Source organism: Xenopus tropicalis, chromosome 7 (genome assembly GCF_000004195.4).
Source record: "Xenopus tropicalis strain Nigerian chromosome 7, UCB_Xtro_10.0, whole genome shotgun sequence".
NCBI lineage: Eukaryota > Metazoa > Chordata > Amphibia > Anura > Pipidae > Xenopus > Xenopus tropicalis.
This window is the reverse complement of record NC_030683.2, coordinates 49,068,562-49,090,723: the sequence shown is the minus strand read 5'-3', so window position 1 is coordinate 49,090,723 and position 22,162 is coordinate 49,068,562. Positions and strand designations below refer to the sequence as shown.

The 22,162-nt window shown below is 38.8% G+C and overlaps 1 protein-coding gene across 1 annotated transcript in view; it reads left to right on the top strand.

Annotated features, from left to right (window-relative positions):
- Positions 1–3,973: 3,973 nt before the first annotated feature.
- wapl (WAPL cohesin release factor) overlaps positions 3,974–22,162 on the top strand; it is a 53,731-nt gene continuing 35,542 nt past the window's right edge. The window contains exons 1-3 of the mRNA XM_002937557.5: positions 3,974–4,283; positions 13,760–14,283; positions 18,670–19,677. Coding sequence (XP_002937603.2) covers positions 13,782–14,283; positions 18,670–19,677 — 1,510 coding nt within the window. The 5' untranslated portion in view covers positions 3,974–4,283; positions 13,760–13,781. The remainder of the gene's footprint in view (positions 4,284–13,759; positions 14,284–18,669; positions 19,678–22,162) is intronic.

Below are 22,162 nucleotides of genomic sequence, written 5' to 3'. Positions count from 1 at the left end.
TAACATTTATTTATAAAGGGACAACATATTTCACAGCGCTGTACAATAAGTGGGTTTCATACATTGGACATACAGAGTAACATATAAAGCAATCAATAACCGATACAAGAGGTGAAGAGAGCCCTGCCCAAAAGAGCTTACAATCTACAAGGAGAAAGGGTTGAGACACAAGGTGTGGGAATGGGCATGACCAGAGTTTGTGAGAGGTGTGGCACAGGGTATTGCTTTTAGCAGCACACTGAGGTTATGTTAAACTAGATTAGGGTAAGCTTCTCTAAATAAATGCTTTTTAGAGATCTCTTGAAGGCAGAGAGTTTGGGAGAAAACTTTTTTGTATTGAGCGCTCGTAAACTGCGGGCAAAACTTTCAGACTTTGCATGATTTTGGAAGCCTCCCATAGGACTCAATGGCACTCTGCAGCTCCAACCTGGCCCAAGAAAAGTCACGATACTGAAGCTTGAATGAATCCGAAACTTTCGTACTCGGCACGAAGGCTATGAAAAAGTCCCGACAATTCGCGCAAGTCGTAATGGCTACGAAAAAGTCGCGACAATTTACGAAAAAAATCGCAAAATACCAATCATTACGAAAAAAATGCATTCGGACGCCTTCGGACCGTTTGTGGATTAGTAAATCAGCCCCTTAGTGTGGCTTCAAAGGAAAAAAAGTTGGCTGAGCTTTGTTTGGAACACTGCCCGTGACCCTTCAGTGTTAATGAATGATTTTTCATACTACAAAACCCTGCATTTTCAGTATGAAAAAATACTGATTACAAAACCGCACTTACCTGTATTCAAGTGTGTATATTTAAACATACAGGTGAGCAGAAGCTAAAAAAACTCTCTGCGACCACTTCCATACAATCACATGATAGTATTTCATTTACATTTGATGTCACATGGTTTTTGGTGCCAGTTTACTATCATCCTTATAGAGCAAGATAGAAGGGGGGCTACTACAATGACCGATGGTCTACAATGGTGCAGGTTATGGAGAAACATGACTATGACTGCAGAATAGCTGTATACCTTAATGCTAATAGCGAAAAAGGTGACATCCTAACTAAGGTTGTTAAAGGTCTCCACAGAAAATTTGGGGTGCTATGATCAAAAACTGAAAAAGTGCTGGTCAGACCAAGAACTGAGGGAGGAAGACCGATTAAGTAATATTCACCAGACTATAAAGAAAAGTAATATCCAATCATTCCACATTCTCACTGGGTTTGCTGTCATTGTCTTTATTTATCTTTACTTAGAACAAAACAAAAAGCAAGAATTCTTTCTATAAAAAGAAAATGAGTATAACCAACCAACCAGACTTTAAGGAGAACTATACCCCTGGGCTATAAAAGCTTTCTTAACTAGCACTGCCTTGACCCCCCTCACCTCTCCCTCATAAGCAGCTGCGATAATATCATTTGAAGAGCAAATAAAAAAAAATGTAAAAAAGAAATTAAAAAAGAAAAAGAATAATGCTTATATAGTTATGTAAATAAAACATTTTTGTCATTTGGTAAAGATCATAATAATCCAAAATAGTTTTCTTGTAAATGTAAACATTTTTGTGCATTTGCAATCAATAAGGACAGAAAATATCAAAATCTGAGAGCTACAATCTGAGAAATAAAAACATTTTTACTTTTGCTCTAAAAAATTGCCATGTTTTTCTTCCAAGTTTATTTACTATATTATCCTATACTAGACTATAATTAGACTCTGTCTAATTTGTGATATATTCCATATTTTCACATTTATAACATATAGCATGAGGAGGTTGTCAAAAATATAAGCATCTATATAGATGCCGCATTATTAAGTATCCTGTATAGATGATTTTTAAATGCCATAACTTCATTCCATTTTAAACTGTTGATATAGTATAAAAGTTTGTAGCCCCGAACAGCCAAACATACAGAAAGTCCCTTTGTGTGTGAATTTTGTTTAAATGTCAGGTCGACCATATGTCATGGGTCACCCACGGATATTGTCAGACAAACATGCAAAGATATTGTCATCCGACAGAAATTTTCTAACCTGTCTGATCGACTGATGGTACGAAAACTATTAGGATGATAATTCAGTGCCCACACATGGTCTGATCATTTTGTTGTGAGTATGGCCATCTTACGTTTTACTTTTTCACATTTTATCTATTGAGGCAGTACCCGGGCTTTTGCTTTTTAAATTTGGAGCGCATCCCTATACAGGTAGGGAATACGTTGTCCAGAAATCTGTTATCCAGAAAGCTCTGAATTCCGGAAGGCCCTCTCACATAGATTCCATTTTAAGAGAAAATGTTATTATTTTTAAAAATGATTTTCTCTGTAATTATAAAACATTAGCTAACAAAGATATAATTAATCTTTATTGGAGGCAAAACAATCTACAGGGTTTATTTAAAGGAGAAGGAAACTCAAAACCTATTAAGCACACTATTAAATAGTACTACTATTGCTGTGTAAAAACGCTATATTTCTGGCTTGCCTAGAGAAAGATTTACAGAGATACTACATACTTGTTTCAGTGAACGGCACCGCCATCTTGTCCAGCATGTCTGTATGGGCTGAAAAGCACAAGCCAGCCCCCCCTCCGCTCCCCGCTCCTGCCACAAAGCCTCCGCCGATCCCCGCTCCTGCCACAAACCCCCCCAAGCTCCCCGCTCCTGCCACAAACCCCCCCCGCTCCTGCCACAAACTCTCCGCCGAGTGATGCATTATGGGAATCTTTGCTACACTGTTCAGCGGTTTTTTTTCCTGTTTGGCTTCTGATCTTCTGAACAGGTGAAGTATGGAGAGACTTAAGGGCACTATTGAGACAACTGAAGGTATGCCTGCAGCTTGCTTCCGTTTATGCGACAAAAAGTCACAATTTTAAGGATTTGAATTTGGTTTGGGCAGGGGCATGAATCCTGCTGAAAAAGGCAGAATCTTGAACCAAATCCTGGATTCGGTGCATCCCTAATTTCTAGAAAAGATGCACAATTTTGTGGATTTTCAATCTCCTTTAATTTCCTGGTTTTATAAAGTCAGAGGGTGATAAAGGCATGACAAGTTGCTATATTTTTATGCTTGGGGAGCAGGGCCGTAACTAATCGTAGACAGAGGAGGTATGTGCATAGGATGAAACAGAGAGGGGCATTGGGCACATTTCTCTTTAGCCTGCATTATTCTAGTTTGCCAATCCAGTGCAGGGGCTTACATTGAACATCCCTTTTGAATTTAAACCACATAGGCATGGTGATCTTTTTTTGCACCCATGTGTTTGTAGCTTAAACATCAGACAGGACCTAACTATTCCAATTTAGGACTCAATGCATGTGTAAGTGTTCAAAGGGACCTTACCCACAGTTTTCCTGCAATTCTCTGAGGAACTTTGATTCTCAATCCAATATACTGCCAGATCCAATAGCCATATACTGCCAGAACTGTGTATGATTTTATTTTACTTGATTATTCCTAATGTTTTCTTGGGGTGATATAATGATTGATCCACACCCATGATTGTTTATCCTTATAATTACTTCTTTACGCACAGCCCATTTTTTTTATAGCCTGCCTTATATTCAAGTTCACCTGGTAGTTCTATCACAAATTTCCTGCTTGAGAGGACCCGACAACGAAATCTCTGCCCCGGCATCACTAGTACGTAAAATCGTCTCAGCCTCATGCTATATTTTAAATATAGTGACAAAATGTATGCACACTGTGCCTGTCATAAAGTTTAACATATCTTAATTATTTAATATTGTACAGTAGGTGGTAATGGATCAGCAGTTTTCAGCTTTAAGACCATCCTTATAGGACTAGCTAACAGAATATGCAATATTAAAATGAAAATAGATTTAGGCAGCAAACCTGAACTATCACGGTTTGACTACCCAAGACTACAATTCCCGCAATGCTACGCGACTTCCGGGTTCTAAACCACTCCCACTACCCTCGCTCGTCACAAACGACAGCCCACTCCCAGTCACACATGCGCAAATTCTTTTCCATACGGAGGGTTCAGTAAGCCTTTCTGCTATTGGTTAACTGGGTGGTGTGTAAGCGTAGTGACGGAAGGGGGGCAAATGGCGGAGGGATGTTCCCCGGCCCTGTTTAAATAATAACAGCCGGAGGCCGCCCGGGGGATTTGCGGATACCTTTCGTTTTCGTCCAGAAAGCTGTTTGAGCCAGAGGCCCCGGGGAGAAGAGCGAGAGAAAGCTATTTGGTTTTACTGGAACGTCAGCCGCTGAGGAGGGAAAAGTAGAGGCCGTGCTTTGGGAAGTCGAGGGATAAGACCGTGTGAGTTTCATTAGGGTTGGGGACGTACAATGTTTTGAGCAGGGCGGCTCGCTGCAGCGCTGTAGCTGCAGACATTATCTAAACATCTGTGCAGCTTTGGGCTCACTTGCGGCCTGTCTTGCTCGTCTCAGCCCTGTTGAGTTTGTGGGAAGTTTGGCTCAGTGGAACTAGGCCTACTCAGTAGGGAAAAGAAACTCAACTGCGGTGTTGGTGCAAATTAGGCTTCGCAGATCAAACTCGCACGGCAGTGTTCTGGATTTGCGTCTTGCTATGCATTTGTGGTCACCATGTTTGAGGCTGATGGCTTTACTGTGTTTCGAGTGGCTGTCAACTTGTATTCACGTTTAGAAACAGATCGTACATAACATATCCTGCTCTCTCTTGTGAACATATCATTTTTCTGTGATGGTGATTTAAGAGATGAACTTTCCATTTTGAGCAGTGCTGCTAAACTTTATTTTTTACCCCCGAGAGTCTTAATGTCATCTCTGTTGTTTCAGCAAGTATATATTGTCACATTAATATTGCCTAGCACTCTGTCTCTGTACTTAGCTGGCCTTTCACCTATGCTGATAGGGAGGGCTTCTTTCAGTTGACAGTTTATAATCACATTTAGCTAAAATTGGGAGAATTGATTATATTTAGTGATAGATGTTTCCAATATAGATGCAGGTTGATGTTTTGTTTTCAAATGTTTATGGTTATGTATTTTAAATATAAGGCTAGATCATCTTTAAATAAATAAACTTTTAGTAGATGTAGATAGTTATTCTGATGCAGCTTGCATTTCTTGTTTTTTATGTTTTATGAATTAGATTTTCTTTTCAGCAACTATCAAGAAATTGAAGTAGCTATCTGGTTGCTAGTGTCCCATTTGCCATAGGAACTAGGCAGAGGTTTTAATGAGAGACTGAGGGATGAATAGGATAAGACGTTAATAGAAAGTAATAAAATAATTAGCAATAAACCTTGGAGCAATTGATTTTGGTTGCAGGGACCAGTGACCCTGTCTGAAAGCTAGAAAGAGGCAGGCAAATCATTCAAAATCTAAATTAATGAAGACCAATTGGGAAGTTGGCAAGAACAGGACATACTAAACGCTTAAAAAGTTACTTGAAAGAGGGAGGACCCCATAACAAATTGTTAAGGACTCTGGTACACGGGGAGATAAGTCGCCCTCGGCAAAACTCCCTGGTCGCGGGCGACTAATCTCCCCGAGTTGCCTTCCCCCTGCCATCCCACCGGCGAACATGTAAGTCGCCGGCGGGATTGCAGACGCGGTGGGGCGATTTCAGGAAATCGCCGAAAAAGACTCGCGAGTGACACATTCTTTTTTGTAACTTTTAAACTAATATTTTTAAGAAGACATTAATTTTGAATTCTTAAGATTTGTTTCTTGCATAAAACTTATTCTTGCTGTTAATGGTAAATAATTATCCTTTGTGAAAGTGCTAGGTTTACACAGTTAAATGATTGCCAAAATGTGAACACTTACTGTTTATTATGGCCTCCACTATTCGGACATTAAAATAAATGGCACATTTTCTGTTAAAAAAGATCTCTTCGTTAAGGGATCAATGTTTACAATTGCATGGACACCTGTTTGAGGTTACATTTATTTGGGTTAACGCCAATTTGAACTGGAAGGAAGTGAAGAGAGGCGTTTGCTGCTTCTTCACATGAGCTTATACACTATGTCTTGGCCAACATGGGGTTCATTTGTGGATGACATTTCAGATCTTTTAATTTATTTTTGCATATATAGCCAGCTTAGACCTAATGCTCCAGGGGTGTTTTGGTCTTGCTTGTGCCTAGGGAAACAATACCGGCTGTCGAGACAACTATTTCACTTTTCATTGCTTCTATCTTCAGGGTAACTGGGTAAATATGCTTTTTAAAGCAGATGTGGAGCAGAGCTGTCCAGCTTTGAGGCCCATGGGTCATATGTTGACACAAAAGATTTTTTTTGGCCGGCAGACTAAAGGCTCCATCAACTTAACTGAGAAATAATTGCCACTGGTCTAAAGTTTGGCCAACTTTTTTGACCCATCAACACACTATCTAATCAGTTGGTCTGTGTATCTCTGCATTATTTTTTGTTCAGGCCAATGTTCCAAGCTATTGTATATGACAGGAAGAAAGGAGTAGAGACTTCTCTCACTTCTTCAAATTATGTGTCAAAACCGACTGCAATCTGATGGAATCACAGGATATTTGTTGAAACTGGCCCCCAATGTGATTTGCAGAGAATTGAGCTGTATGGTTAAAATAGGTTACACCTCTCAAACAAATCTGGTCATTTATAGCCATCTTCAAAAAACCTTTTGACGAAGTTGAGGATAACATAATGCAAATGCATTAATGGGGAAAAGGTACAAAAATAGTTTCCAAGCTTTTGGATTTTCCTGGGCCCAAATTTGACTGTTTTCAGGGAGAGGAAGCTATATCAAACCAACCTAATGCTAAAAAGAAAAGGTCTTCACAATCAAAGGAGGCTTGTGAGAGTGCACCACTCTACGCAAGTTCTCTGCATCACAGGCCTGTATTGGAGAGTGGAAAGTAAATTTTAGGTTTGCCAAAACATTACGGATTTTGTGGTCAGATAAGACTAAGGCAGAAGTTTTTGTGCCAAAGTTCAAAGCGTGGTAACATACATCTAACCAGACCCTTTGTATACTGTACCTATATCTGCTCTTTGTCAGCAGGAACTGCGCATGTTGTCAAATTAGAACAATGGCTGAGGCAAGTACAGGGAAGAAACTGGAAGAGAACATGTTTGCTAAAAAAAGAAGCTAGGGCTTTAAGTGTAGAAAGAGTTATTAAGCAATATTAGACAGTTGGTCGAGACTATGAACAAAATATCTCTAGCCTTACTTAAAGGAATAGGAAAGGCAAAGTCACTTGGGGGTGCCAAAATGTTAGGCACCCCCAAGTGACTTGAATCGCTTACCTTTTACCCCGGACTGGTGCCCCTGTTAGGAGAAAACAGCACCAGCCCGGGGTACCTGAAGCGCTTCCTCCTTCCTGTATTGCTCTCGCGCGCATGCGCAGTAGAGTGAAAAGCCGAACTTTAACAGAGAAGTCGTCTCTTCACTCTACTGCGCATGCCCCTATTGTGTTAGTCTTAGCGAAACGAAGGAGGAAGCGCATCGCTCCAGGTACTCCGGGCTGGTGCTGTTTTCTCCTAACAGGGGCACTAGCCCGGGGTACAAGGTAAGCGATTAGAGCCTAATCTGTAGTTCCTTCTCCTTTACTACCAGAAAAAAAAAATACTGGATACTGAAGATTGTAGGAATAGAGGCAGGATCAATGGAAGATCTTTGTTCCTTGAAGAAGCGTGTTTATTGTGCCATTTTATTCATGACCCCTTTGTCAAGTGAGACCAAACATTTTTGCAAGGCACTGCAAAAGACAAGTATTAAATATATTTTCATAAACCAAAGGTAATGAAATACAAGATAATCAACTTAGCTAAAAAAGAAACTCAAGTCTCTCAGTTATCTGTTCCAAAAACAATTATGAAAATGTGTTCCTTGGTTGACCTGAAATCATTATTATTCCGCAGTTTTTTTCCTTTAAAGGAGACATATTGAATAAATGGGAAAAACGCTAATTTGTAGGCAATTATGAATAATATACGGTGCTGGTTACACTTTGTGCTAAAAATTAATCCTCTCTGTAAAAATGGCCCCTTTATTGGAGCTCCCTATAGATCGTATCACTTTTCCGTCTAGTGTGAAATGAAGAGTGGGCGTGTCCTAACGGTCCCTGCCAGAAGCACAGTAGGAGGGGGAGAGCCAATCACAGCCCTGCACTCACACAAGCAAAGAGAGGCTTTACTTCCCTATCAGGTCAGCCTAGCTAGCAGGAAGTGGAACAGGTGGGTGGGGCTAGTGGGGTTTTTGTGGAATTTTTCAATAAATCAGTCAGAAACACAACTTTTTAAAACACAATCCTTCTATATCTAGAGGAGTATAATTCACTGGTACATTCATAATTTTTATAGGATATGTCTCCTTTAAATATTTGTATTAGCTGTTTGTGTGGAGATTGCAGCTGCATATCTCTAATATTGCAACAACCAATCTCACTGAGATATCTAAGATATTTAAGCAGATATGAACACACTGTTGTAAGTAATTTCTATCTTTTATAAAATAAAATTATTTAGAAACATAGATGTAAGTGCTACTCTTGTGTCTGGTACTGTTTGACTTCCATACAGTTAGTTAGATTGCTCTGCAGATCTATTGTTATATGGCTTACAATTGTGGCTTACATCCTGTTATGATGAAAATCCAGTCCACCAGGCTGCAGTGAAAAATATTGGCATGTGACTGAATAGATATGTAAGGGTATTTATTGATTGGATCACCTTTTTTGATATTACACATTTTTTAAAACGTGTGTGTGCATATATGTATTTGCACAGCAGTACAAATAATAGTGTCTCCCAGATATAACTGTAGTTTTCCTAACCTCCTCAGAGCTCTCTCCTAGACACTGGACTACCACAAGCTTAACACAGTGTTGAGGTGGCCATACACAGTCGGGTTTAACTGCCGATTTGGGTCCTTTGACTCCTTACATTTTAATACTTTAGACTTATCACTACTAGAAAATGCAGGCGGGGAAAGGCGATCATCAGCGCACACATACTCTAGTCGATGGGCATATTTCTCACATGGTGAAATGGTGAATATGTCACTATAAATACAATTAAAAGTGAAGAAATTTCACTCTCTGATTAATACGGCCCATAATGAAACTTAAAGGAGAAGGAAAGGCTAAGTCACTTGGGGGTGCCAAAATGTTAGGCACCCCCAAGTTACTTATTGCTTACCTTGTACCCCGAGGTCGTGCCCCTGTTCGGAGAAAACCGCCCCAGTCCGGGGTACCTGCAGCAAGCGCTTCCTCCTTCCGTGTTCGTTCTGCCGGCAAAATCCCTGGGCCGATGCATACGCAGTATAGTGAAAAGCCGACTTTTTTTTGTTAAAAAACAAGGGAGAGGAAGCGCTCGCTGCAGGTACCCCAGGCAGGTGGGGTTTTCTCCTAAAGGGTTACCTAACAAGGTAAGCGATTAAAGTCACTTGGGGGTGCCTAACATTTTGGCATCTCCAAGTGACTTAGCCTTTCCTTCTCCTTTAAAATAAAAGAACCAAGTAAAGGACATGTTAACCCCAAGAATAATTTTTTGCCTAATAAAGAACACGGAATTCTAAGCAATTTTGCAATATACATTCTTTACATATTTGTAATTTTTTAGTTATTTGTATATATAATTAATTACTTTTATATATAACTGCTATTAAAAGCAGTGTCTGCTGTCCTTTTTATTCTCTGCCCTGGTGGCTTGAAACAATGTAACAAACGCCAGAAGATTTTACAGACCTGACTTGCTGCAGGAGCCTGGCTCTTGCAGCGTTGTTTAAAAAATAACAATCAGGAGTTCAGCAAATGCTGCTTCCATAGCAATTACATTTAAAAATAACTTTTAAAGCATTAATAATTTTTAATAAATTGATATTGGAAAGTTGCTTAGAATTAACTTTTCTATTATTAGGCAGAAAATTATTTTTAGCGTTGACATGTCCTTTAAAGAATCTTAGCAAACTGATATACCATTAAATACTTTTTAATATTTTTTTTTAATCATAAAATCCCTTTGTTTGCAAGAGAAAAGTCTTAAAGGAGACATGCAACTAAAACCCCTCTAATCTTGTAGGCAATAATGAATACATGGTGTTGGTTTTACTTTGTACCAAAAATTATTATTTTTTAAAAAAAGACCACTTTATTGAAGCGCCCTAAAGATCCTTCCTGGTCCCTGTCCATGTTTCAAATAAGGTGTGGCCATGTCCTAACAGAAGCACAGTAGGAGGGTAACAGCCAATCACAGCCCTGAAGTCACACAGGCTTAAGTTGCCTATCAGGTAAACTTAGCCTACAGTATAGTGTGTCGCTGGCACCCCTGTTTAGCCTGGGAAAGTAGGCCGTAGTAAGTGGGAAAAGATGGAAGGGGCGAATAGGATTTTGGAAGAAAATTTCAATAAATGAACATTCTTAATTTTCTCCTTTAAAGGACAAGCATATCTTCACATTTTAAAGCATAGTCTTATTTAGTACTGGAAGAAAACTAGCTGGAAAAGACCGAAAATAATTTTTGGAGTTTTAAAATATAAGGGCAAGGTCACACAGAGCGCAGAGCCACTTCTCTCAGCACTGCATTTTTCCGTCAGGCTGAGAGAAGCAGATCCGCTTCCCCCACTACAGTATCCACTTAAGTGCAGATACACGCAGTGAAGTAGAAGCTGGCCCTTAAGCTGTAGTTTTCAGTGCAGACACACAGCAGCGTAGGTAAGTGGATCCCCTTCTCTCAGCCTGACTAAAAAACGCAGGGCTTAGAGAATCAGGTCTACATTCCATGTGACCGTGCCCTAAGGTTTCCAGATCATTTTCTTTAAAACAAGCACATATAAAATATTCATGTTGCATGGGTGGAATAGGCTGCATTACACATAGCTGCAAATGCATCGACAATGCACCTAGAAAGCTCGGGCATGACCCAACCCCTTCCAAATGGTGTACCAAATCTCTACTGTCAAATCCAGCATTGATGAGTCCTTCTTCCACTTTTACTGGATATCAAAAAAGCAATGGAAAGGAAAAAAAAGCTTGAGGATCCTTTTCTCAAAAGAACTTGCGCAGTTTTTTATGGGCCAAGTAAACCTTTTTTTACTAATGCCTATGTATTTGCCTAAGGGAAATAAGCTTAGTGGTTATTTACTTTCCCTTTGATCCATTTTACCACAAGCATCTATAAAAGCACTAGCCAGGAGTTAGCATTGTCTGCTGGTCACAGGTGGGTTGCAGCCAAAAAAATTTCCTACAACCATGTTTCTGATAAATGCATACAGCCTTAGGGCTCTGGTACACGGGGAGATTAGTCGCCCGCGACAAATCTCCCCGATATGACATCCCACCGGGATGGCATACGCGGCGGCGCGATTTGCGGAAATCGCAGAAGTTGCCTCGAGAGGCAACTTCTGAGGTTGCGCCGGTGGGACATTTTCGTGTACCAGAGTCCTTACTGGAAAGCTGGGAACAAGCTTATTACCCATGACAGGTTTTTTATCATGTTTATAACTCTGTTACAAAGATCCAGCGGTGCATGGTTTGAGAGGCAGTACTGCATTGTGTGATGTTACTTGGTAAACAGCACATTTTACAGCAGGGATAACTCCATCCAGTTTGTCATAGACTGTACAGAGAAAGACCGTAATTCTGCAACAGCACAGATAAAACCCTGTACAATACACAGCATAGCAAAAATATGTGAAGGCCTAGTGGGCCATGAGAGATGAAGGAAGAAACTAATACAGAGATAATATGCGGTTGATCAATCCTTCTAATGTATAGGTAGTTTATGTCCTGAAAATGACAAAAATAACTAGTGTGTGGGATTGTGCAGTGATTCATTACAGGCAGTAATAGAGAAGGCTGTACCTTATGAAATTTACATATGATTATTGCAGAAGTGCCACAATAGAGTACTATGCAGATTATTGCAAAGAGATTAGAGAAAGAGCCTAAAATGCAGTACTTATTCACTGTTGTCAAACTGATGGTCCTCCAAGAGATTTGTCAAATGTTAAACTGCACTGGAGTAAGTCAGACCTAAGGGCAGAGTGAGGCTCTGTCCACTAGCATAACATAATAAGCAACTAATTGCTGTTCACTGCTGAAACTGTAAAGTCTCTTAACCCACACCAAAAATTACATATATATTGTGACTTTGCACAATATGGGCTGCAGAGGTTTGTCTAATAGTAAAATTGATCATTTTTTTTCCACTCAACCAAGTAATGCAGAGAAGAGCTGCCTAGAGTATAAAGAGTATGGGTCCATACCTGGTGTGTGTGGCTCCTCTGTGTGTGTGTGTATGGGGGCATGAGGGTGTCAAGGAGCCTAAAATTGAGAGAATAAGAAAACGTTGCCTCTCTAGGTAACTTCGGCACCGCGTATGCCATCCCACCGGCGATTTACATTCTAGCCGGTGGGATGGCATTTTGGGGAGATTAGTCGCCCGCGGCAAGGGAGATTTTGTTGTGGGCGACTAATCTGCCCATCTGTCACGGCCCTAACAGAGCAAGAGATGAGCTGATTTCTAATGGTAAACAGTGAGTAAAGGTGGCCACAGTGGAGCAAATCTTCCCCCCGAATGCAGTTGTTGCATTACAATGAAGGAGATACGAGAAGCCGGAGTGAGGGCCACATCGTTCAGCTGATGCAGTTCTCAATCCTACAGAAAAAAAATCAAGCCTTCCCAATCGTCCAATTTTTGGCCAGATTTCAGTCGGAGGTTATCTGAAAGCAGTTCTAATGTGTGGCGCTGGCACCTTCTGAAAGCTCAAACTGCCACAATGCACCAATATCACAACCAACAACATTTGTCGGTTCAATAATATAATTTTAAATGGTAGAGGGAATTATTTGCTATGTAAACAGTGTAATTTAGAAATTAAAAAGTGTACTATAAAAATCATGACAGTATCCCTTTAATATCCCAGGATCTGCTTTGAAGGAAAAGGCAACTAGTTACATTGATGGGGAAATTTGATTTTAACTTGGCAGTGCCACACGGTGGCAGGTCCATCCTGATAGTGATAAAAACAAATATATAACTAAGCTTTATGAAAAAATGAAAAAACTTGTATCAAAATAAAGTGAAAAAATAGTGTGGGCTAGCAATTCATGTATACAACTGTTGCTTATACAAGTGTCGGATCCATTATCCAGATACATAACCAGAAATAACCAGTGTGCTGCTGTCTTCATTATTTCGTATTACTTTACCCAGGCTGGTCGGTTCAGCGTTCACCTGGGGCTACACGGAGCTGGTTTTCAATTGTGTAGCACACCCTAACTGATTATTCAGATACCCGTTATCCAGAAAGCTCCGAATTATGATACAGGTATAGGGTCCCTTATCCGGAAACCTTTGTAATAATAAAACAGTACATTGTACTTGGTCCCAAATTAGATATATTAACCCTTATTGGAGGCCGAACAAGCCTATTGGGTTTATTTAGTATTTAAGTGATTTTTAGAAGACTTAAATTGTGGAGATCCAAATTACAGAAAGATCCCATATCCGGAAAACCCCATGTCCTGAGCATTCTGGATAACAGGTCCCATACATGTACAGCCATCTTCCATAGACTCCATTTTAATCAAATTCATTTTTGTTTAATGATCCCAACTAAGACATAAATCATTGCTTAGTGGAGGTAAAACAATCATATATTCTTAAATTATTTTTTTAGTAGACTTAAGGTATGGAGATCCAAATCATAGAAAAAACATCCCTTATCTGGAACACCACAGGTCTAGAATATTCCGAATTACAGGTCTCTAACTTTATTTTGCATTTTGTTTTTTTTCTGTTTAATAAAAATTAACTTTCTCTTTTGCAGAGAATATGAAACAGGCTTCAAAATGACATCAAGATTTGGGAAAACATATAGCCGCAAAGCTGGAAATAGCAACTCCAAGTTTGATGAAGTATTTTCTAATAAACGAACCACTCTTAGTACAAAATGGGGAGAGACCACCTTTATGGCAAAGCTTGGGCAGAAGAGACCAAACCATAAGCAGGATGTTAAAGATACTCCTAAGAAACCCAAAGTTGATGATGATCTCACAGAAGATCCATTTGGATTTGATAGTGATGAGGATTCAATCCCAGTATCATCAAAAAATGTCCCACAGCCCAAGAACAGCATTCAACAGCCTTTGGAGCATCTTGCAAGTTCAGACAACTTTACATCCATAATAGAAGAAAATAATAAAGCTAATCAGCCAATCACTGCAGAAACCACAGTGTCATGCAAATTCATTTCTTTTGATAGTGCATTGCATGGACTCAGAGAAAAGAATACAAATAAAATAGAGGATGGGAAGAGAAAACACAGTTCTCCTAAGAAAAAAAACATTACAGGTAATTCTAAGGATTTTGCTGGGATGACCTTAATCTTTCAAGTGTAATGGTATTGGTTTATTAGAAGTGCAAATTTTAAAGTAAACACAAATGTAAGAAATCCATTTCAGCCTGCAATTCACACTGATAATATATAGCTTGTATTTAAGATTTTATATGTTAAGTAAGAACTGTGCCTTAGTTTTAGCATAAAGATTTTCTTGGGAAAGTAACAAAAGGGCTATAAGCAGTCTCCCTGCGAACACAAAATGTGTTTTGTGTTTATCAGTTTGAATTTTCATAGTTAGTAAATAAAATTAAGTTTAAGTGATTTGGATGATTTCTTGAACAAGCATAATATCCAAGGCTATTGCGATACTAAAATTCTACAATGATGTTGGTATATATAGTTTATGTATGTGAGTGTATAGATAGGTCAGTATTGGGTCTATGTGTGTTCGTGTGCTAGGGTTTGCTTGAAAGGGTTGAACTTGATGGACTTTTGGCTTTTTTTTTTTACTTTAACCCAACTTAACTATGTAAATATGAAAGAAAACTAAATCAAAGAAAAATTGTACATGGAAATTTCTGCTAGTCATTTTGGTTCAGTTTATCTATATAGGTATACCACTTAAATGGTAGTAAAATGTAGAAAATTATTTTCAGTGACAATTTGCAATTAGTCTTTTTCTGTGGTTTTTTAATTATGTATGAGAAGAATGCATCATTGCATAGGAAAATCATTTTGCCAATGTGTCGTAAGAAGCATTCAACCTTAGTAAAAATATTTAAAGGCTACATTTTCCTACATTGTATATAAGTTGGGCACATGTACCCCACCCAAATGACATCATTTATACTGCATATATCCCCTCCATTTGCCAGCACCATCGCATTTTACTACAACAAATTACAGGTTTCACTCAGCAGCCATTTTCTTCAGTGACTTTTTTTTTTTTTAATTTTTATTAGGTTTTATATTCAATCCAACATTGCACTGAATATGACAATAAGTAACTTTTCAAAGAAAATAACATTCGTAATAGGCATAGTGAGGTAGATTTGAGAAGCTTTTTGTAGCTCCTACCGCCTTTTACATAAAAATGCAGAAAGGAAAGAAAAAACAAAAGAGAAAACATAGGAAAGCTGTCCGTTGTCAGGGCTGCTTATAATTGTTGGATTGGGTAATTATGTCGGGGGATGATGGGAAGAGGGGGTTCTAGACGGAAGATTGTCTGATAGGAGAGAGAAAGAAAAACATCAAAAAACACAATTTGTATTATATTCAAAACCTATCTAACATTTGTTCCAACGTTAAATAGTTCCTTAGCCCTTAGGATTGTTTTACGGACGCGGTCCGGCAGAGTCAACCCTCGTAACAGCATTAGATAAATTTGTTTTCCATACATCCAAGTATGCTTGCCATAGTCGCCATGTGGCCCTGTGGTTTTGTGTGGCCTTGTATGAATCTGTATGTAAGTCCTCAAATTTGCTCTTCAGTGACGTTCAGTGAAGTTTATGCAATGAAGAAAGCAGTATTACAAAGGCAGAACTTAATTTAAAAAAAAAAAGTCCTGCTTGGACTGAGCACTGTATTGTTAAGGACAGAAGGTTAGGTGAGAACAGCTCAGTATCTATGTAAACCCACAGTGCCATCTCTTCATTGGCTGCTAGACTTGAGGGTGTGTTTGGAAACCTGAGATGAGAAGAACTGAGCATGATCAGTAAGCCAAGAGCTAAAGTCAATTCCTAAAGGAGGGGGCGAGTAAGTTACAGGAGGAGAAGGAATCCCAAGTGATTAAAGGGATGATGTAGCCTTACTAATGACCTTCAAGCAAACGGAGTGGCTGGTATTTATAGATTTCTAAGAGGCTGTATACTGACTACATTTTTGTGTGGGGGGTTTACATGTACTTTAAGGAGTCTCAACATCAATCTAGCATTTTTTTTTTCTTGTTCTTTATTCTACTTCCCTCTCTGAATCTTTTCAGTAGTCAAAGTGTTAATTTATATGTGTTATAAGTGTTTGGATACTTAGATTACTATATAAAAAGACTAGTTGGTGAGTGATTATTTATAGAGTTTTTGGTCAGTTCAGATTTGCATTTCACACAAAAAAATGTAAGATTGGAGTTATTTTTAAAGAAAATTATAAACCAGCATTTATAAGGACTATTATACAATTGCAATGATTAACAGAAGATTTTATGATTTTTATGTAAAACTTGGCATGCTATTATATGAAAAAAACGTTGATGCTAGTCTCTCACAGTCTGTATACAGGCATTGTACTACTGATATAGCGTATCTACAAAACATTTTGTACACTGTATCTTTATTATCTCCAAAATCCCAACAGTACAGAAAAATGTTATAGTAAAAAAGCCATGACTTTTTACACTCTAAAGTGTAAGGCAGTGACAGTGACACAAGGAGAGTTTAATTGCCCATGGTTAAATCTCCTTCTGTGACTAATCTCCCTGATATTCCTTTCCACCAGCAATAAACTGAATTGCTAGTGGAAAGGCCTATGTGTTTTCTGAAGTCGCCCGAAGTTTCCTGCTTTTTTTTTTTCTTTAAGCAAGAAAACATTCATTAGAAAACCATTTGTCACTATCATTGCTCTAATTGTAAGCTGGTAGCTTTTAGCTCAAATGAGTTTAATTTAATTCTAAGCAGCTTTTCATTATACATAAATTAAAAATGTGATGTAATTCCAATTTAGTTAATCCATTGCCTTCTGCTACATTGTTTCATGAGTCAGAACTGGCAGTTTTGAGAATATACACAGGCCAGTAGATATTGCTTTAACATTGCATTTATATTTATAAATAAACAATCACTGAAAAAAATGTTTTACTTGTATATTAGAACATTGCTGAAAGGGGCGGTATATACCCTTTTTAGCATGAGCTCAGTAAATCAGGCTTGTACCAAACATACTTTTTTTTTCTTAATATTTTAATTTGGAGATATGTTTTTATTATTACTTGCATTATATAGGAAAATTAAAACTTTCACTATCTTCATGCAGTATTAAATCTTCAGGATAAAATTTTTCAGAATTATATATCTGTTGGTTCCCACAATGTTACAGGTTTTGGGCTGTCTATACATACAAAGTGACATTTGTAAAAAAAAATTAAAATGCATCATTCGTATTTTATAATCTCCTTAAGCCACATAGTTTAGGTAATTATATGCAGCATCAAATATTTCTGTGGGCATGCATAATGTATAATGATTTGTCTTCTGTTGTAGCACATATAGAAGGTAAGATGCAGCAAAGTGCCAGTTTTGAGTCAGTTATGTTAAAGGAGAAGGAAAGGCTAAGTCATTTGGGGGTGCCAAAATGTTAGGCACCCCCAAGTGACTTAATCGCTTACCTTGTACCCCGGGCTGGTGCCCCTGTACGGAGAGAACAGCACCAGCCCGGGGTAGCAGCGAGCACTTCCCTCTTCCTGCTTCATTTTGCGGGACCCCACGACCGGCGCATGCGCATTAGAGTGAAAAGCTGTCTTTGTTGTTAAATTTCGGCTTTTCACTCTACTGCGCATGCGCAAGCGTACGAAACAGGAGGAAGGAAACGCTCACAGCTACACCGGGCTGGCGCTGTTCTCTCCTAACAGGGGCACCAGCCCGGGGTACAAGGTATTGTGCTTTCACACATATAAAAAGATGTTTCTCTATATTTTGCGAATACATGTATATTTACAATGCTTAAGTTGCCCTGAAAAACACAGTATATATATTTCAATTTAAAATTAGTTTTTTTTTTGTTTGTTTGTTTTTTTACCCGCTGTCCTATAATAAAGTAAGTGAGGAAACTGTTAGGGCAGTGGCAGAAGGGGAGATTTTTTGCCCCGTGACAAATCTTTGTTGTCGCGGACGACTAATCTCCCCGCAATTGCCATCCCACCAGCAAGAATGTAAATCGCCAGTGGGATGGCATACACGTTGCTACGATTTCCTGAAGTTGCCTTGAGAGGAAACTTCGGACGACTTCGGGAAATCGTAGCGACACGTATGCCATCCCACCAGCGATTTACATTCTTGCTGGTGGGATGCCATTGTGGGAAGATTAGTCGCCCGCAGCAACGAAGATTTGTTAAGATTAAGGGTGCCCTCAGACATTCAATAACAGAAATCAGTAATTATGTAGTTAGACTTGTTAGAAATGAAACTGGCCATACTTGGTGAGATCCACTCATCTTGCAGAGTCGCCAAACAAGTGGATCTCTGCCCTATTTGGACATTCACATGCTAGGCCAGTGCATATTTGCTGGACAGGAACTGCATCAGTGTGCCCAATGTGATTTCAGTCAGCTTACAGTCAGGCTTCAAAAACTGAATATAACCTGTCCATTACAGCTCACTTTTAATATGTAAATTTGTTCTTTTAACTAGGAAATGTGCAGAATTTTGCTGAAGACAGTTACAGTTTTCCAAAGAGATCCAATAATGGTGACAAGAAACCTGTAGAAGAAACATTTACAGACACTTTGTGGGACTTGGGAAATGAATCGGGATCAAATTCGCCATCAAAATCCGAACAGATAAAAGAGACCTCAACAGCGATACTTTACGAGTGGGAAGAACTAAATCAAGAAAATACAGACATTTCTGAGCTAGAATTGAATTCTGATGTAAATAGTCTTTTAGAAACCAAGGATGATGATAGTCCCAGCAATAAGGAAATAAATGATAACGTAGAGGAACATATAAGTGGAGAGACAGTTCAAAGTGGACTTAAGCTTAGTAATTGCAGGACATACTGTCGGTCTAACAAGGCAAAGCAGTCACAGGGGTCATCCAATTTTGATAAGCTTTTAGATGGCACAAGCCAACCAGCAACAAAATCCAGTTATGCATCAGAAAAAGAAAGGTCACACCCTGTGGATAAAAGTTTTAGCACTGGGTCTAGATCTACAGTTCGGACTAGAGACTATACTGTTCTTCACCCATCTTGTTTATCTGTTTGTAATGTTACCATACAAGATAGCATGGAGCGTGGCGTAGATGAGTTTACTGCCACACCAACCACAGATCTAGGAGAAGCAGGGCGCCTCCGAAAGAAAGCAGATCTGGCAACAACAAAAACAACAACAAGATTCCGTCCTGGAAATCCTAAATCAAAAAAAGATGCCAAATTGGAGTTTTTTGGCTTTGATGACCAAGATGAAGGAGGCTCTGAGGAAGGTGGCTCAAAATCTTTGGGGCAGTCAAACTATAGAATCAAATATTTTGGCTTTGATGACTTAAGTGAAAGTGAAGAGGAAGATGATGATTGCTGGCATCAAAAGGAAAAAAAAGTTAAAAATAAAACAAAAAGTGCAGTGGTCCCATCAGCAACTAATTCTCCCAGCTCAGGTGTCACTGAAAACTTAAAGGACAATCAGTCCAGTAATATTTCAGGTAAGCATCTGTTATATAGATAATTTTTTTTTAAGAATCAGCCATTTTGATGTTTTAGTTGGTTTTCCTAAGGGCTTAAAATGTTCTAAACATGAATTACAAATTTATAATGGGTTTTGAGTTCTTTGTATATATAACTGCTATTAAAAACATTGTTTGTCAGTCCTTTTCTATTCTCTGCCCTGGTGGCTCTGACTCCAGAGTTAGTATCCCTTTAAAAACACCTGGCCTAGTTAACATGTGATGTGCTCATTAAACTGGCAGGATGTACAAGCACCTCTGAAATATCAGGTAGACTGTTTGGCTCTGTCAATTCAACTAGTAGGAACGGTAAGACATTTCCAGGGTAATGTACTTATTTTTTTTTTTTTTTTTTTTTTTTGCAAGTAGACATAAATACAAAACATAAAAAGAAACATAGTAAACTAGACATAATGAACCTGAGTTCTGCTGGTTTCGGTTGTCTTAAAGCGGTAATAATTACTGTCCTTGTTATGTATGTCCTCATTCTCCTTGTATGAGTGAGCAAAGTTCCCATTTAGACCAGACTTTTAGGTATTCCGGGGTCTTGTTGTGAAGGTGGGCAATCCTAGACTCAAACAATCCAAAAGGTTGGCGAGTTTCTGTTGTGATCTAGTGAGTCTGGTTATGGGTTGCCCAGTAAAAATGGGACTATGTTTTGGATTGTTTGGTGCATATTACCTTAAAGGGGAGGTTCACCTTTGTTAACTTTTAGTACATTATAGAATGTCCTTTTGCTAGCAACTTTGCAATAGGTCTTCATTTTTTATAGTTTTTGAATAATTTGCCTTCCTCTTCTATATCTTTTTTTGAATTGTATTTTCCTCCATTCCTTATCTTTCTGTTTTGTCCCTCTCATATTCATAGTTCAGTCTTATTTAGGGCTCTGGTACACGGGGAGATTAGTCGCCCGCGGCAAAACTCCCTGCTCGCGGGCGACTAATCTCCCCGTGTACCAGAGCCCTTAAACCACTGCCTGTTTGCTAAGGTAAACAAGACCTTAGCAACCAGAAAGCTGCTGAAAAAAAGCTGAAAAAACATACAAAATTAAAATAGACAAGAGGTTCTCTGCAATCACCCATGATCAATATATAAGGACATTAAGACATAAACAAATTTTTGTTTGCCTGTTATTGTGTTACTACTTAATGCCAAAGTCTGCTGTCTTTAGTAAACAATAGCAGCCAGTCAGCAGCTGGCATTTACTTGACCAATGTGGCTGCCATAATAAAAGCAAACATCTTATTCTCTTGGTATGATTGACTGTACCTGCACACAAAATTGCCTCTAAAACTACAATACCGCCTTAGTGAGTAAACATATGACTGTTTTTCAGTATGTGTAGTTGTTAATTTTAATATGTATAGTTCACCAAAATAGAACAAAATATCCATAACTACTTGCATTTACAATGCATTTAGGTTTTCTTACAGTTTAGTGTAGTGCATCAGTACAGACACCACAAGACGTACTGCTATATACAGTTTGCCATGGCTGGTGATTTATACAGGTATTGTATCTAATATCCAGAATGTTTGTGACGTTGGTTTTTCCATTATTAGGATCACCATACATTAAGTCTACTGCAAATCATGAAATAAACTTAAACTAAATAGATTTTTTGCCGCCAGTATACATTGGATCAATAAATAAGGCTGAACATGTTTTTGCAGATTGTTTTAATTATTATGTAAGCTATTTTATTTCTTGCACAAAACAGGACACATGGTTACATTATACTTCTTAGGGCTCTGGCACACGGGGAGATTAGTCGCCCGCGACAAATCTCCCTGTTCGTAGGCGACTAATCTCCCCGAAATTCCATCCCACTGGCGAAAATGTAAATCGCCGGTGGGATGGCATACGCGGCGGCGCGATTTCAGTGAGGCAACTTCCGCGATTTAACTGAAATCGTGCCGCCGCGTATGCCATCCCACCGGCGATTTATATTTTTGCCGGTGGGATGGCATTTCGGGGAGATTAGTCGCGGGCGACTAATCTCCCCGTGTGCCAGAGCCCTTAGGAGAAGAGTAAAAAATTAGCAGTCCACGGAAAAGCCATTAAAAACAAAACCCTCCCCAGCTTGTTATGCTTTTAGATAAGAAACTGCTCATTGTACAGAGGCTTCTCACTGATTGCTGATTTGTTTTAACTCCCATTGTCGTAAAGTAGAATTTTAGAGTTTGCCCTGTTTAGATCAGGACAAGCCATAGACATTGAACACTTTAACATTAATGTTAAAATAGGGGGTATACTGAAACAGATCAGTGGTACTAAGTGTTTTGGGAAAACTTTCTGTTAAGTAGCTAGTCTTTTAAAATAATAAAACTTGACACAATATGTCTACCTTAAAGGAACAGTAACACCAAAAAATGAAAGTGTATAAAAGTAACTAAAATTTAATGTGCTGCTGCCCTGCACTGGTAAAAGTTGTGTGTTTACTTCAGAAAGTCTACTATAATTT